The sequence below is a fragment of the Staurois parvus genome, unplaced genomic scaffold (assembly GCF_062004578.1).
Source record: "Staurois parvus isolate SC_StPar_1 unplaced genomic scaffold, SC_StPar_1.0 ptg000151l, whole genome shotgun sequence".
Classification (NCBI taxonomy): Eukaryota; Metazoa; Chordata; class Amphibia; order Anura; family Ranidae; genus Staurois; species Staurois parvus.
The window spans coordinates 12,517,501-12,535,745 of NW_028317947.1; the positions used below are offsets into that span (position 1 = coordinate 12,517,501).

Genomic DNA, 18,245 nt, shown 5'->3' on the forward strand with positions numbered 1-18,245 from the left:
CTTAACAAAATGTGTAGTCAGCTGGAAATCAGCTGACACACTCAGTCCAATGGATTAGGGCCTAATGAAGGCCTAGGTCACATAACAGCTTTGGTCTTCACTCCACCCTTTGGGCTGACATTGATGAGGATTACAAAATGCATAAAGAAGGTGCTCCATTTACATTGCATGGTCTCGCACCAACATTCTCAGATGCCTTCAGGTACATCCTCCCTTATGAAGTGATGGCCAAGTGCACGAATTTGACCAACAGAGCCATCCCCTGGTTTACTGCAAGAGCATGAAAGTTATACCCAGGCCCTCTAGACCAGCCTTTTTTTTTTTTTTTTAACATGGAGGAACCCTTGAAATAACTTTCCAGTCTCCGGGAACCCCTGCTAATGATTATTCTATCTAGAGCTCAGGGTACATTGGTGTGATGGTCAGTGGGAAGAATACTCCTTACATTCTAGTCAGTGAGAAAAATACTCTTCTTAGAGATCTCTAAAAAAAAAAGGATAATGGTCAGTGGTTACCTAACCAAGAGCAAAAATTGTGCATTTCTCAAGGAACCCCCAGTAACCTCTGGAGAAACCCCCGGTTGAGAAAGGCAGCTCTAGAAAATGACCAGGCCCCAAACTCCTGCTATGGTTGACTTGTGGATGACCCGATTCTGCACCCACTGGCTTTTTGCGTCTTTTGTAGATTTAAGCTTTGAAAGCAGGTCACTGGAGTGTTTTGCTGCATGGTGAAGAAACATTGGTGTAGAAATATCTCTACTGGAGTGACAATGGGACATGAGAAGCCATTGGGTGATACAACCATGAAGTATCTACCAACAAGCGAAACAGCAATGCTGAGTGGGCCAACATATAGTGGTTCTCTTACCGTAGCTTAGCCTGAGCCTCTTTCACAATCTGAGCGAGCTTTTGCTTCTCGATCCTTTGTTCACAGAGCAATGTGTGCGCTTTACTCCACCTGACACAGAGAATAGAAGCTGGTCACAAAACACAAAGCCTCTGCAATACCAAGCTCCTCATCAGTAGTTATTTAGTGAAAGAATAGGGTTTATTTCATCAAGTTTTCAAATAAGAGCTCTGTTGCTCAAAGGGTACAGATTTTCTACTTTAGAAAAGACAAGGATTGACTGGCTGCTATAGGCTTTGGAGCTAATTTTGATCATCAATAAACCCTTGTATTACCCAAGGCTACAATCAGGACCTCAATTTACGTCTTTTACATGTTCATTACAAGGAGAAACAACATCAAGTCTCCTTCCCACCTTTCTCCTTCTTTCCAAAGTTCATAGACTTAACCAAGAGCTAAGAACGACCCAAGGTTTTCATTTGTTGACTTAAGTATTCCTAGATCTCCAACTATAAGAAGAGGGAATCTCAACACTAACTACAGAGACTCTAGAAATGTTGTTTCCATTAGAAAGATAAGTTACACCCACTACCAGCAGCAACAGAGAAGAAAGGCAAAAAGACCTAAACTCCTAAAACTGTGTCATCCACGACAAACCAGATTCCCTTAGGAAATGTTGCACGTTCAAGGTAAAGTCCTTCAGAGAACTTCAAGGTCAAGATCATCCCATCATGTGATATTTTTAGACGTATGTGTGTGTATATATATATATATATATATATATATATATATATATATATATATATACACACACACATACATATATTTACACACACACACACACACACTATTGCCAAAAGTATTGGCCGGCCGGCCGGCCTTTACACATACATGAACTTTAATGCCATCCCAGTTTTAGTCCATAGGGTTCAATATTGAGCATACACATTACAATCTGACTGTACAAGCTTTGTATCTACCAAAACGATGTAATATATGGAGCTACCTAATTTGTCCAACCAATCTGTATACCATTTGTACTACACAGTTGTTGGGAGATCCAAAGAAGATTAAACAATCAGATTGGACTATGTATGGTGAAATTTTGCCTGGAGTTTAGTTTGAATGAATGCCCTCTGCATGTTCTCACCATTCCACCATCAGCGGGTACTTCTCCTCAATGGTCCGATGAATTTCAAGGGGGTAGTAGATGTTATAAAGATCCTTTAACTGAGAAGAAGACAATACAAGGTTATATAAGTGAGTGTATACATCAACGAGACACATGTCACATGACTAGAACTGCCCAGTAAAAGGCCGCTATGCCAAGTGTCATACAAACCATTCAAGTGATCAATAGGGGCTTCTTTTTTTTTTTTTAATCCAAATTGTTATTTTTTTTTTTTTAATTGAAAAGAAGTACATGAGCTAATAACACAGCATGGAACAATTTTGCAGATGAGTACAGGTAGTGGTATACATTGCATTTATAGATCAGACACAGTCAAAGTGCACATATAAGAGCCCATTGCTATGGATAACCAATGTCGTAATAATCAACATCTTACAAAAAAGAAGGAAAATAGGAAAAGAAAATAAAAGCCAAAAGAAGAATTTTCTTTTTTTATAAGAAAACAAGAAAAAAAAAAAAAAAGAAGGGGGGGGGGGAAACAACATAAAAATAGGAAGGAAAAAGACAACAACTGCAGGGTGAGTACCTAGGCCTCATCTTAGCAATAAATTAGCCATTATGTCTCATATTTGCAAAAGTCTATTCATCATCAACCTTGAAGGGGCCAGTCCAGGCGTATCTAACCAGCTCTGCTGATTAAGCTCTAATTTACGCAAGCATTACGGTGACGGTAAGTTGTTCCCGTAAAAGGAGATAATGAACATATTCCACCCAACGTTTCTTAGTAGGTATCGCACTAGACAGCCAATATCTAGCCATTTGTTTTCTCGCCAAGTACAAGAGACGAGTAACCATGATATAGGTACCCGGGGAGTATAACTCCGGATCCAGCGCACCCAATAAACACACTAGTGGATCCGATGGGATGGGAGTCTGGGCGAGGAAAGACACAATACACCGAACTACCTCCCAATATCTTGTTAGTTTCGGGAATCTCCAAATCATGTGGATAAAGTCTCCTCTATGTGCAGTACACTTAGGGCATGATGGTGTATCCCTCTACCCGATCCAAGTAATCTAACAGGCGTCCGGTACCCCCTGTGAGGGGTAAATAGTAAGGGCCTCTTTGAACATTAAGATCAGGTCATTTGTGTGTATACAGTCCTCTAATGGGGCAGCCAACCAGTTCTATGCACCAAATACAATGGAGATTGAAGGACTTTTAGGTAGGAAAGTGTCTATGCTAAGCAAATACAAGACCAACAGCGGAGGGAGACAGATGTGGAGCCGGCTGGCATGCACATACTCCTCAAGATGGTGGCTGGAACTCACGCTGAAGCGCAACGTCAGCGTAAGCGTGATGACATCAGTGACCAGAATTCAATGCGATGCGTTGAGAGTCCTGTGAACGTTCTTCTCCAGATGAGGAGGAACTGCTGAACCTTAGGCCAGCGCATGCTCCGAAACACGTCGCATTGAATTCTGGTCACTGACGTCATCACGCCTACGCCGACGTTGCGCTTCAGCGTGCATTCCAGCTGACATCTTGAGGAGTACGTGCATGCCGGCCGGCTCCACATCTGTCTCGCTCTTGCTACCATGCTTTTTCCAGTGAGACACGGACGTATTAGGCACCTGTGACAGCCGTTCCACACGGTGTTTCCACACTATATACTAACATGCCTGTATTACTCGACTAACATATGAGTGTTCCTACTTTTATGCTGAATTAAAGTGGTCTGCTGCACTTAGAGGCGCTTCTTCTCCTCCTCTCCTTTAAAACACGTCATACTTACCTGCTCTGTGTAATGGTTTTGCACAGAGCAGCTCCAATCCTCCTCTTCTCAGGTCCCACACTGGCTCTCTTGCAAACCCCCTGCTCAGTGCCCCCAAAGTATGCTGCTTGCTATGGGGGCACTGGTATATGCTCACTATTGAACTGGCTCTGTGTGTCTGAGAAACACAGAGTGCAGACCCACCCTGCCCCCAGTTCTCTCCTGACTGGCTATGATTGACAGCAGTGGCTCCCGCTACTCAGCCAATGAGGAGAGTGAGACCCAGGCGAGCCAAGGCTCCCATGCACAGCGCTGGATCAGGATCGGGCTCAGGTAAGTATTAGGAGGGGCTGAATTAAAGTGGACTGCTGCACCTAGAGGTGCTTCTTCTCTCCTTTACTACACAGAGTCTGCATGAAGCTTGCCCTTAGTGCAATACGGACCCCCCCCAATCCAAGTCACCCAGACTATTTCCACTATTAGACTTTTGGGACTTGGTTCCAGAATTTGCACGGATTATCATTTCTATTTCTTAAGTATGACATTTTTTTTTTTTTTTTAATTCGAGCCTTTAATATCAATTTGATTAAGTGAATAAAATAATGAAAAAAACTGATCCATTACTACAAGCACACAATTTTTTTTCATCCCCCTTTAGCTGAAATCGAGTCAGATATAAAGACACAGGAATGCAACTAAGTACTCCTTAATCTGTTTCTACCAGCTTAACACATATATATCCAGCAGACAAGAAGGTGGGCCGTAATGCCAGGCTGCCACATCTATGCGTCTATGGGGCTTGCTCACTGCACCCTCAAGCAATCACTGACAGCTTCTGGTCACCTTTTAGGATTAGGGATGAGGTCAGGCCTGTTTGGATCCTAGTTGAAACCCACCTGATCAAGCCTGCCAGGAAGCGGTCACATTCTCCGCTCCACACATATACATTCTCCTTTATGAGGCTTTGGGATGGGGAATGCACCGGCCACAGCTGACTGGCCCAGTACAGTGACTGCTTCCTGGTAGGCACACTCAAGTAGGTTAGTACTAGGATCCGAACACACCCGAGCTCATCCCTATTTAAGATCAGAAGCTAGTAGGACAGTCTCCAAATCATGTGAGTGCTGTGAAAGCCAATCATTGCAGTCACATGACTGGAGACTCCACCTCCCAGTGTTAAGACGCACATAAAAAGCCGGCTGATACATTCATAATATTGCTCTACTCTCATAGAGGCAACTCTAATATCGGACTTTAAATATCAATCCTATATGGTCATGATCGCAGAGAAGTCCATACAAAACGTTCTAAGTCCAATACGCTTTGAGCAGATCTTCATCAGGAGCAAAGCTGTGCTGATCTAGAACATGAAAGAGCTAACTATTCATCAGCCATGTACAAGTAAAACATCACGTCTGCTCTCAGCTGGACTGGTGCGGTTGGTCAGAATTCTGAGGATTGCCCGCCATCAGTATACTGGTGTGTATGGGAACTGTCCTTGCATGCGTTTCCTCCTCCGCATGCTTGTCCAGATATTCTCCAGCTAGAATGTTTTAACCTGTACATGGTGTTGCTTTTCCCCTGATAAAGATCTTTCCGAAACGCGTTGGCCTTAGAACTTCTTGTACGGACATGGCCACATACGACTGATATTTAAAGTGTTACTAAAATCAGGACCCTGCATTCATTAACCATCAGCCGCCCGGCCAATGGCTCTGCAAGCGCGAAAACTGCGCATGTGCGGAAGCACGCCAAATGGCGTGCACCCGGAAAGCTACAGCGCTTTTGCGGCCGCCAAACAGCCATTGGCCGGGCGGCTGATGGTTAATGAATGCAGGGTCCTGATTTTAGTAACAAGGCCGATGACAGATCTAAGTACCGGCCCCCGTTCCTGGTACCATGTGACCTGCTGTGACCAATCACAGCAGGTCACATGACAGTTGTATACAATGGATGGCTTCATTCATGCCATCCATTGTATACAAGTGTCTAGCTGTGCATGGTCACAGCTAATCACATGCACATGTCATGTGATTAGCTGTGACCAAATCACAGCTAAGCACAAAAAGAAAAAAAAAAACAAAAAACTGAATGAATCAATTTCATTCAGGTAAATGCTTGCTTATAGCAAAGTAATTCTTTGCTATAAGCAAATTGTGTAAAAAAAAAAAAAAATACTGATCACTTCCCCAAAGTAGTACAATGTTACTATGGTAACATTGTACTACTTTGGTCATAGTAAAATAAGAAAAAAAAAATCTTAAATTTTTTTTTAAAAAAATGTAATAAAAAATTTAAAATAATAAAAAAAATTTTTTTTTCATACTGTCACCAGTCAGTGTCCCTGTTCACTGCCATGCCAGTTATATGATGACGCTGTACTGCACTGGTGACAGTATGTAAAAAAAAAAATAGTGAAAATAATTTTTTTAATTTTCCAAAAAATTATGACAAAAAAAATACAACTTCAAAAAACTTTCCATTCCTCTTATGAAGTACGTCGGACTGTCTACTCTGCAAAAAGGGGTCATTTGGGGGATATCTGTACTGTTCTGACATTCTTGGACCTCAAGAAATTAGATTGGCTGTCAGTACTTCAGGATTGATCAATATTCAGATCTATACCATAGTTTGTGAACTCTATAACTTTCCTACAAACTAAAAAATACATCCTAATTCGGGTTATTTTCAAAGACATGTAGCAGAATACATCCCGGCCTAAATTTATGAACAATTATTTATTTGTAAACTTTTATAACAGAAAGAAAAACGTGTTTTTATTTAAAAATCTTTGGTTTTTTTTTGTTAATTTAGCAAAAAATAAAAAAACTCCAGCGGCGATTAAATACCACCAAAAGAAAGCTCTAGTTGTGTGAAGAAAATGACAAAATTTTAGTTTGGGTACAATGTTGTATGACCGCGCAATTGTCATTCAAAGTGTGAGAGCGCTGAAACGTGAAAAATGGCCTGGGCAGGAAGGGGGTAAAAGTGCCCGGTATTGAAATGGTTAAATCTGGAGGGAAAGCAGATGGGATCAGGTGAGCTGCATACAAATGTACCGACTAGGAACATGCAGAGCAAGCAGAGTTCACATCACCAGTATGCTGCTGCTCTTTCACTGTCCAATCAGCAGGCTGGGTTTGGAGAGAGGACACCACTGTATCCCTTCTATGGTAACTGAACGTGGGGTCACCTGCCTGGCTGTGCATTCTGCTTTGTAAACCTCGGGACTGAATAGACAGAAATACAGATCCTTTGCTAGGTAAAAAGCTCCCTTACATGCATTTTATCTGTGTACTAAGCTGTGTCCTGGAGTTCAGCATTAAAGACTATCCCAAGACTCACCTTCTTCCTGCAGTCCTCACTAATGATCTTGCTGTTGTCAATGATATCTGTGTAGGAGAGATGGGATGACATGGCCAGCAGCATTATTACCCAGAGAATGTTACAGGAGACCAGTAGGGGGCGACAGCTGTGTACTCACTATAGCAGGTGGGACACCTTTCTCCATTGTACCCGAAGCGGCTGAGTGTCATGTCAAAATCAGAAATGACCTGGAGAAAAGCAGAAATTGAATACAGGGGAGGAATAGGAGGGCAGCCGGTTCTAACTCAAACCAGTGACATAACACTGCTCATACAGCAATAATGCACATCAACCAACTGAAGTTCATTATTGGAGCACCAAATTCTATAAATATTTGCAGTAATCACGCATTCACTCTTAATTCATTGCGCTACAAAGAAACTGGAATCCATACAAAAAAAAAAAAATCTCTTATGATCCTATTTGTATATGGTACCATTGCACTGTAAGGCTTTTTTGTGGTTAAGTCTGGTGCCCTCTGAAGAGCGATCTGCGTTCCGATTATTTTTCTGAGGGGGTTTTGACAGGTGGTGAGGAGGATGTAGCCTATAATGCTCCACTGAACTTAGTGGGAGAGTTTGCCAAGTGGTGCCGCTTGTCAACATCTGCACCCCGAGTTAAAGTGTTAGTTCACCTTTACGGATAAAATATAAAGGTGAACATAGTATACTCTCCCTAATCCCTGGTCCCCAATGTACTTACCTTCGGTGATCCTGAGCTGTCAGGGCTCCCACGACCAGTCCGGGAATTTGAAATCCCCGCTCTTTTCCCTCTTCTCTGTGCAGTGCATCTGGGACAGGCCAGATCGATTCTGCTGGTTGGCTCGGTCGCAGTGAATTGATCTGGTCTGTCCCGGAAGCACTGCACAGAGAAGATATGACACTCATATGGATTTGTATTATTGTGTTCTGATCATCAAGGGAAAAAGTTCATGTAGTAATTAGTCCCATCTTCCTATGTGCAGGAAAAGGCGCCCCCCACCCACACAGCCGACCGATAACGCAGCTAGCAAGGAGATGGCTACTTTGACAGATGGCACTTCTCCAAGTCTCCAGGCACTCCCCTTGAGGCTTTTTTTTTCTAACAAGCCTCCCCCTGCACTTCTTATGAAGAGATTGTCATGGGGAAGTGCTTGGAGAAAAGTGCTATCTGTCAAGGCAACCATCTCATAGCTAGCTGCGTTTTCGGACGTCTGTGGAGACAGAAGGGTTAGTCTTAGACAGCATAGAGAGAGACAGGAAAAAGAATAACAAATATTAATAAAATTTCTTCTTTAAGCACTTCTTGACCACGCTATAGCCGAATGATGGCTACAGTGCGGTCATCCAGTTCTGGGAGGGTGTCTTATGACGTCCTCCCAGAATGTGACCCCTCCCGTGCATCCCTAACGGCGTGAGCATGGCGCTCTCTGTGATTGCTGTGTCCATTGGACACAGCTGATCACATGACATGGTAAGGAGTCAATCACAGCGGCCTTTTATCATGTGATCAGCTGTGTCCAATCACAAATGACCACCATGTAAATACACTTGCTGGTTATCGGCAGTAGTACTTTCCTCACGCTGTCACAGTGTGAGGAAAGTATTGCCAATAACCGGCAACTGTGAAACAATTACACCAATAATCAGTGTCCTAATTATCAGTGCAGCCTCAAAAGTGCCCATCAGAGCTGCCAATCTGTGCCCAGCAGTGCCGCCAGTCAGTGCTGCCTATTGGTGCCCATCAGTGCCGTATATAAGTGAAGCCTCATCAGTGCCTCCTCATTAATGCCCACCAGTACCGCCTCATCAATGCCTATCAGTGCAGCCTCATCAATGCAGACTCATCAACGCACATCAGTGAAGGAGAAAAATTACCTGTTTGCAAAATTTTATAATAGAAACAAAGAAAAACGTTTTATTTTTCTTCAAAAGTTTCGGTCTTTTTTCGTTTCACAAAAAATAAGGCACCCAGTGGTGATTAAATACCACCAAAAGAAAGCTCTATTTGTGTGAAAAAAGATAAAAATTTCATATGTGTACAGTGTTGCATGACCGCGCAATTGTCATTCAAAGTGTGACAGCGCTGAAAGCTGAAAATTGGCCTGGGCAGGAAGGGGGTAAAGGTGCCCGGTAGGCAAGTGGTTATAGTGTAAGTCACTCAGACTGACCTGTAATTTCGTCTCCCCTCCATTCTGTAATGACATGATCAGTTCTTCGACCCTCTGTGGGTCTTTCATACGAACCGTGTCTTTATTCAGCTCTGGGATCTGAAAAATATTGATCATCGGAGAGGTAATTAACACAATGGAAAATGAATAAGTGCTCAATTCTCTGACTACTGAGACACCTGTAGGCCACTGTGATGGTGGCGGCATGCCTGAGCTCCAAAAATCAGAGTAAAGCCTGAATGAGACTGGTTTTGGGGGATCCTAACTCCTATGGAAGACTCTGTTACTACACAGAGAGGTCTGAGGAGCCAAAGGATGGACATGTTGGGGTACATGTAAAGCTCAGCTCCTCACTAGTGACAGTTGGAGGTGGAGTCAGATGGTCAAACTCCCATTTGTGACCCTTCCAGTGGGGGGCCGTTACTGAGGGACATATCATTGTTGGACAACTGCCATCCCTGCCAATACCTTCACCTATGGAAAGGAGATCAAAGATCATGGCAACTACAGAGCAGTTCATACCGCTGTGCCATTGTATGTCAGTCGGTCGGGAAAAAAATAAAAAAATAAAAATGGCACACTATGGTTTCTGGGCCCTACTATGGTATATACACAACACTGACATTGAGATCTTCAGGAGCAGGGGAATTTATTTTGCATGAAATTTACAAGCAATATACAGCTACGCTCTTTTTTTACAATTTTGGCCTGGTTTACCTTTGATCGTAGAAAAAAAAAAAGAACGAAAAAACAAAAACAAAACAAAAAAAGAAACAAACAAAACAAAAAAACCCCACAGGAAACATCTATTACCAATGGCCGCCAAATAAAAAGGCCAATTTGTCCTGAAAAAAAAAAAAGGGTATCATCCACCTTTATACACAGAGAGCTTGTGATGTTATATACAGTTCTAGCAACACATGTCAAAGGTGTAAAGCTGGGTTCAGATTTGTATGACCTCTGTCATGAAAGGGTTAAAAAAAAAAGAAAGAAGGAAAAACCCGCCCATAGCCGAGTTCAGATTTGTACGACCTCTGTCATGAAAGGGTAAAAAAAAAAAAGAAGAAAAGAAGGAAAAACTTGCCCATAGCAGAGTTCAGATTTGTATGACCTCTGTCATGAAAGGGTTAAAAAAAAAGAAAAAAAAAGAAAAGGGAAACCCAGCCCACAGATCATTATGAAGAGAGCAGAATTATGAATCCTCCCCATGGCTCCCCCTGGAGTCTGGGGACCCTCAGTCACCTGTCATGATTATAATCCACCCTCAGCTAAACTTCGTGGAGACATCAGAAGTCACCAATACAGAATCATTAGAAATGTCCAAAGTGTCAGCGCACTCCAATCCGTGGCAAGAGCCAAAGTTTCCATTCGGATTCCCAGTGGCTGTGAAACTTCCCATATATATGTCACGGTCAAAAACATCATACATGTCCAATGAGTTGTCTGAATATAGCAATCTCTCTGTATATAGTAGATCTCTCTGTCTGTATATAGTAGATCTCTCTGTCTGTATATAGTATACTGCTTTGTATGTAGATGTGTCGCTCTGCATATACTATATCTGTTTCTCTCTCTATAAAGAAGATCTCTCTGTATATAGTAGATCTATATGTGTATATAATAGAGTTCTCTGTATATCTGTTTGTCTGTATACAGTAGATCTGTGTGTATAGTAGATTTCTCTCTCTGTATACAGTAGATCTGTGTATATAGTAGATTTCCCAGTCTGTATACAGTAGATCTGTGTTTATTATTATACAGGATTTATACAGCGCCAATTTGCTCAGCGCTTTACAGTAAATAGTAGATTTCTCTCTCTGTATACAGTAGATCTGTGTGTATATAGTAGATTTCTGTCTCTGTATACAGTAGATCTGTATATAGTAGATTGCTCTGTCTGTATACAATAGACCTGTGTATATAGTAGATTTCTGTCTGTGTACAGTAGGTCTGTTTATATAGATTTCTCTGTCTCTATACAATAGATCTGTATATAGTAGATTTCTCTGTCTGTATATAGTAGATTTCTGTCTGTATATAGTAGATTTCTCTGCATATAGTAGATTTCTCTGTCTGCATATAGTAGATTTCTCTGTCTGTATATAGTAGATTTCTGTCTGTATATAGTAGATTTCTGTCTGTATATAGTAGATTTCTCTGTCTGTATATAGTAGATTTCTGTCTGTATATAGTAGATTTCTCTGTCTGTATATAGTAGATTTCTCTGTCTGTATATAGTAGATTTCTCTGTCTGCATATAGTAGATTTCTCTGTCTGCATATAGTAGATTTCTCTGTCTGTATATAGTAGATTTCTCTGTCTGCATATAGTAGATTTCTCTGTCTGTATATAGTAGATTTCTCTGTCTGTATATAGTAGATTTCTGTCTGTATATAGTAGATTTCTCTGCATATAGTAGATTTCTCTGTCTGTATATAGTAGATTTCTCTGTCTGTATACAATAGATCTGTATATAGTAGATGTCTCTGTCTGTATACAATAGATCTGTATATAGTAGATTTCTCTGTCTGTATACAATAGATCTGTATATAGTAGATTTCTCTGTCTGTATATAGTAGATTTCTCTGTCTGTATATAGTAATTTCTCTGTCTGTATATAGTAGATGTCTCTGTCTGTATATAGTAGCATCAGGAGCAGTGCCTGGGAGAGCAGCAGCATCTGGGGAAAAAGCATCAGGAGGAGCAGCGCTTGGGGGAAAGGCACCTGGAAGAGCAAAGTCACCAGCAGCAGCAGCGGCTGGAGGAAAAGTGTCTGGAGGAAAAGCACCTGGACGAGCAGAAGGGAAAAAGTCAGATGGGAAAAAAACAAGAGGGAAAAAGTCAGGAGGGAAAAAGTCAGAAGGGAAAAAGACAGAAGGGAAAAAGACAGAAGGGAAAAAGACAGAAGGGAAAAAGACAGAAGGGAAAAAGACAGAAGGGAAAAAGACAGAAGGGAAAAAGTCTAAAGGGAAGAAGTCAGGAGGGAAAAAGTCAGGAGGGAAAAAGTCAGGAGGGAAAAAGTCAGGAGGGAAAAAGTCAGGAGGGAAAAAGTCAGGAGGGAAAAAGTCAGGAGGGAAAAAGTCAGGAGGGAAAAAGTCAGGAGGGAAATAGATGGGAAGATGTCTGAGGGTGTAGGCTGATGAGCAGCGGTCATCTCTTACCATGTCCGCGTACGCCATGATGTCACGTCTACTTAGATCGAAGGTGAAAAGCAGCTTTTCAGAGTGGCTAAGCAGGCACCATGCTTACACGGGGCTTAAGACCAGTTTCGCACCGCTGTACCCATGGTTTTTGCATGATTGAACTGTATTGTTGCTGTATTGTCTCCCATTATATTGTAAAGCGCTGAGCAAACTGTTGGCGCTATATAAATCCTGTATAATGATAATATCATTTTTGTCTGTATACAATAGATCTGTGTATATATAGTAGATTTCTCTGTCTGTATACAATAGATCTGTATATAGTAGATTTCTGTCTGTATATAGTAGATTTCTCTGTCTGTATATAGTAGATTTCTCTGTCTGTATATAGTAGATTTCTCTGTCTGTATATAGTAGATGTCTCTGTCTGTATACAATAGATCTGTATATAGTAGATTTCTCTGTCTGTATATAGTAGATTTCTCTGTCTGTATATAGTAGATTTCTCTGTCTGTATATAGTAGATGTCTCTGTCTGTATATAGTGGGTCTCCCTCTCTGTATACAGCGGGTATGTTTGTTTACCATTGTCAGTGCACAGCAGACTGGCAGCTATTTTTAGCTCTGGCCGGAAGCAGGCTGATGATGTCACAGGGTGCAGTTGCCGTGGAAACCTAGACCAAGGAGCTGCAGCTGCAGCTGAGCTCAGTGTCATTTGAGTGGCTGACAGTGAGGAGTGAAGACGTGTCCTGAGTGACAGCTGGTAAAATGAAGATTTTTCTGATTTTCGTTGCACTTTTTTTGTTTTTTCTTGCCAATGGCAAGGCTATGGATCCCACCAAGGTAAAGATCCCAATAAACTCCACAGAATGCGATGTGAAATGTGGAATAGGGCTTAGGATAGAGACCCGATGCATCGTGGGGCCGAAAGGAAAATCTGGAGCGCCTGCTGTAACCGACTGTGAAAGGTTAGAGGTTGAATGTCATGGTATCTGGGAGTGCAAGCCGAGAAATTACAACTTGAACATTGGCGCAAGCGCCACGATGGACTGCCAACCGGAATTTCTACCTGACCATAGAGAGGAAACCATGTCCTACAACTGGGCGTATACTTCTGGAATCACCACGAATGATAACAGCTTTAATGAACAAATTGGCAGCCAGCGCTCCGTCCACATTTACAACGTCACCGAGAGCCAGGCCGGGACCTATCGGTGCAACATGAAGGAGCCCAGCGGCAAGCTGGTAAAGGTCATTTACTTTTATGTTCGGGTGATCGATCCCGACAAACTTCCCTTAAAGTACAAGCAGATTCCTAACCTGAAGGAAAACTGGCAAAAACAGGGAACAAAGGAATTGCTCAAACAAAGAATGGAGACTTTGCTCTCCAATAACCAGATCTACATAATCCTTGGAGTTGGAATCGGGGCAGCTGTGCCGCTAGCCATCGTTTGCAGCCTTCTGTGCAGCTGTTGTAGAAAAATGAAAAAGCTGCATGATGAGGAGACTGGGGGAGAAGAGCTAGAAGAAGAAAAGCAATGGCGAATGGAGCCAAGAGGAGAAGAGCAATGGCGAATGGAGCCAGGAGGAGAAGAGCAATGGCGAATGGAGCCAGGAGGAGAAGAGCAATGGCGAATGGAGCCAGGAGAAGAGCAATGGCAAATGGAGCCAGGAGGAGAAGAGCAATGGCAAATGGAGCCAGGAGGAGAAGAGCAATGGCATATGGAGCCAGCAGGAGAAGAGCAATGGCATATGGAGCCAGCAGGAGAAGAGCAATGGCATATGGAGCCAGTAGGAAAAGAGCAATGGCAAATGGAGCCAGCAGGAGAAGAGCAATGGCAAATGGAGCCAGGAGGAAAAGAGCAATGGCAAATGGAGCCAGGAGGAAAAGAGCAATGGCATATGGAGCCAGGAGGAAAAGAGCAATGGCAAATGGAGCCAGCAGGAGAAGAGCAATGGCAAATGGAGCCAGGAGGAAAAGAGCAATGGCAAATGGAGCCAGGAGGAAAAGAGCAATGGCATATGGAGCCAGGAGGAGAAGAGCAACGGCGAATGGAGCCAGGAGGAGAAGAGCAACGGCGAATGGAGCCAGGAGGAGAAGAGCAACGGCGAATGGAGCCAGGAGGAGAAGAGCAACGGCGAATGGAGCCAGGAGGAGAAGAGCAACGGCGAATGGAGCCAGGAGGAGAAGAGCAACGGCGAATGGAGCCAGGAGGAGAAGAGCAATGGCGAATGGAGCCAGGAGGGACAGAGCCTGGAGCAATAGAGCCAGGGACAAAAAAGCCTGGGGAAAAAGTGCTTGAAGGACAAGTGTCTGGAAGAGCAGAGTCTGGAGAAGCAGCATCATCTGAGGAAAAAGCATCAGGAGGAGCAGCGCTTAGGGGAAAGGCACCTGGAAGAGCAAAGTCACCAGCAGCAGCAGCGGCTGGAGGAAAAGTGTCTGGAGGAAAAGCGCCTGGACGAGCAGAAGGGAAAAAGTCAGATGGGAAAAAGTCAGAAGGGAAAAAGTCAGAAGGGAAAAAGTCAGAAGGGAAAAAGTCAGAAGGGAAAAAGTCAGAGGGGAAAAAGTCAGAGGGGAAAAAGTCAGAGGGGAAAAAGTCAGAGGGGAAAAAGTCAGAGGGGAAAAAGTCAGAGGGGAAAAAGTCAGAGGGGAAAAAGTCAGAGGGGAAAAAGTCAGAGGGGAAAAAGTCAGCGGGGAAAAAGTCAGAGGGGAAAAAGTCAGGAGGGAAAAAGTCAGGAGGGAAAAAGTCAGGAGGGAAAAAGTCAGGAGGGAAAAAGTCAGGAGGGAAATAGATGGGAAGATGTCTGAGGGTGTAGGCTGATGAGCAGTGGTCATCTCTTACCATGTTCGCGTACGCCATGATGTCACGTCTACTTAGATCGAAGGTGAAAAGCAGCTTTTCAGAGTGGCTAAGCAGGCACCATGCTTACACGGGGCTTAAGACCAGTTTCGCACCGCTGTACCCATGGTTTTTGCATGATTGAACTGTATTGTTGCTGTATTGTCTCCCATTATATTGTAAAGCGCTGAGCAAACTGTTGGCGCTATATAAATCCTGTATAATAATAATAATATAGTATAATTTTTGTCTGTATACAATAGATCTGTATATAGTAGATTTCTCTGTCTGTATACAATAGATCTGTATATAGTAGATTTTTCTGTCTTATACAATAGATCTGTATATAGTAGATTTTTCTGTCTTATACAATAGATCTGTATATAGTAGATTTCTCTGTCTGTATACAATAGATCTGTATATAGTAGATTTCTCTGTCTGTATACAATAGATCTGTATATAGTAGATTTCTCTGTCTGTATACAATAGATCTGTATATAGTAGATTTTTCTGTTTGTATACAATAGATCTGTATATAGTAGATTTCTCTGTCTTTATACAGTAGATCTGTATGTAGTAGATTTCTCTGTCTGTATACAATAGATCTGTATGTAGTAGATTTCTCTGTCTGTATACAGTAGATCTGTATATAGTAGATTTCTCTGTCTGTATACAATAGATCTGTATATAGTAGATTTCTCTGTCTGTATACAATAGATCTGGATGAGCATTAGGGAAAAAGTCAGGAGGGAAAAAGAAGCATTAGGAGTCCCCAGGGAGAAAAATGCTATAGACAATGGGATTTTTAGACCCCATTCACACCTGAGCATTCCGGGAATGCACACAGAAACGGAAAATTTCTGGGGGATTAGACTGGATGGGGAGAATGTACTGGTGCACCCTGTACTGGGGGATTAGACTGGATGGGGGGACTGTACTGGTGCACCCTGTACTGGGGGATTAGACTGATGCACCCTGTACTGGGGGATTAGACTGGTGCACCCTGTACTGGGGGATTAGACTGGTGCACCCTGTACTGGGGGATTAGACTGGTGCACCCTGTACTGGGGGATTAGACTGGTGCACCCTGTACTGGGGGATTAGACTGGTGCACCCTGTACTGGGGGATTAGACTGGTGCACCCTGTACTGGGGGATTAGACTGGTGCACCCTGTACTGGGGGATTAGACTGGTGCACCCTGTACTGGGGGATTAGACTGGTGCACCCTGTACTGGGGGATTAGCGCTTTACAGTAAATAGTAGATTTCTCTCTCTGTATACAGTAGATCTGTGTGTATATAGTAGATTTCTGTCTCTGTATACAGTAGATCTGTATATAGTAGATTGCTCTGTCTGTATACAATAGACCTGTGTATATAGTAGATTTCTGTCTGTGTACAGTAGGTCTGTTTATATAGATTTCTCTGTCTCTATACAATAGATCTGTATATAGTAGATTTCTCTGTCTGTATATAGTAGATTTCTGTCTGTATATAGTAGATTTCTCTGCATATAGTAGATTTCTCTGTCTGTATATAGTAGATTTCTGTCTGTATATAGTAGATTTCTCTGTCTGTATATAGTAGATTTCTCTGTCTGCATATAGTAGATTTCTCTGTCTGCATATAGTAGATTTCTCTGTCTGTATATAGTAGATTTCTCTGTCTGCATATAGTAGATTTCTCTGTCTGTATATAGTAGATTTCTGTCTGTATATAGTAGATTTCTCTGCATATAGTAGATTTCTCTGTCTGTATATAGTAGATTTCTCTGTCTGTATATAGTAATTTCTCTGTCTGTATATAGTAGATGTCTCTGTCTGTATATAGTAGCATCAGGAGCAGTGCCTGGGAGAGCAGCAGCATCTGGGGAAAAAGCATCAGGAGGAGCAGCGCTTGGGGGAAAGGCACCTGGAAGAGCAAAGTCACCAGCAGCAGCAGCGGCTGGAGGAAAAGTGTCTGGAGGAAAAGCACCTGGACGAGCAGAAGGGAAAAAGTCAGATGGGAAAAAAACAAGAGGGAAAAAGTCAGGAGGGAAAAAGTCAGAAGGGAAAAAGTCAGATGGGAAAAAAACAAGAGGGAAAAAGTCAGGAGGGAAAAAGTCAGAAGGGAAAAAGACAGAAGGGAAAAAGACAGAAGGGAAAAAGACAGAAGGGAAAAAGACAGAAGGGAAAAAGACAGAAGGGAAAAAGACAGAAGGGAAGAAGTCAGGAGGGAAAAAGTCAGGAGGGAAAAAGTCAGGAGGGAAAAAGTCAGGAGGGAAAAAGTCAGGAGGGAAAAAGTCAGGAGGGAAAAAGTCAGGAGGGAAAAAGTCAGGAGGGAAAAAGTCAGGAGGGAAATAGATGGGAAGATGTCTGAGGGTGTAGGCTGATGAGCAGCGGTCATCTCTTACCATGTCCGCGTACGCCATGATGTCACGTCTACTTAGATCGAAGGTGAAAAGCAGCTTTTCAGAGTGGCTAAGCAGGCACCATGCTTACACGGGGCTTAAGACCAGTTTCGCACCGCTGTACCCATGGTTTTTGCATGATTGAACTGTATTGTTGCTGTATTGTCTCCCATTATATTGTAAAGCGCTGAGCAAACTGTTGGCGCTATATAAATCCTGTATAATGATAATATCATTTTTGTCTGTATACAATAGATCTGTGTATATATAGTAGATTTCTCTGTCTGTATACAATAGATCTGTATATAGTAGATTTCTGTCTGTATATAGTAGATTTCTCTGTCTGTATATAGTAGATTTCTCTGTCTGTATATAGTAGATTTCTCTGTCTGTATATAGTAGATGTCTCTGTCTGTATATAGTAGATGTCTCTGTCTGTATATAGTGGGTCTCCCTCTCTGTATACAGCGGGTATGTTTGTTTACCATTGTCAGTGCACAGCAGACTGGCAGCTATTTTTAGCTCTGGCCAGAAGCAGGATGATGATGTCACAGGGTGCAGTTGCCGTGGAAACCTAGACCAAGGAGCTGCAGCTGCAGCTGAGCT

General features: G+C 42.6%; 1 protein-coding gene across 4 annotated transcripts in view; it reads right to left on the reverse strand.

The window, feature by feature from the left end:
• The window catches only part of NT5C3B (5'-nucleotidase, cytosolic IIIB), a 116,384-nt gene that overhangs the window by 11,659 nt on the left and 86,480 nt on the right, over positions 1-18,245 (reverse strand). For all 4 annotated transcript variants that reach the window (XM_089674459.1, XM_089674460.1, XM_089674457.1 and 1 more), the window contains exons 2-6: positions 9,269-9,367; positions 7,238-7,307; positions 7,099-7,145; positions 1,997-2,076; positions 868-957 (exon numbers count right to left, since the gene is read on the reverse strand). In XM_089674459.1, coding sequence (XP_089530585.1) covers positions 868-957; positions 1,997-2,076; positions 7,099-7,145; positions 7,238-7,307; positions 9,269-9,367 — 386 coding nt within the window. The remainder of the gene's footprint in view (positions 1-867; positions 958-1,996; positions 2,077-7,098; positions 7,146-7,237; positions 7,308-9,268; positions 9,368-18,245) is intronic.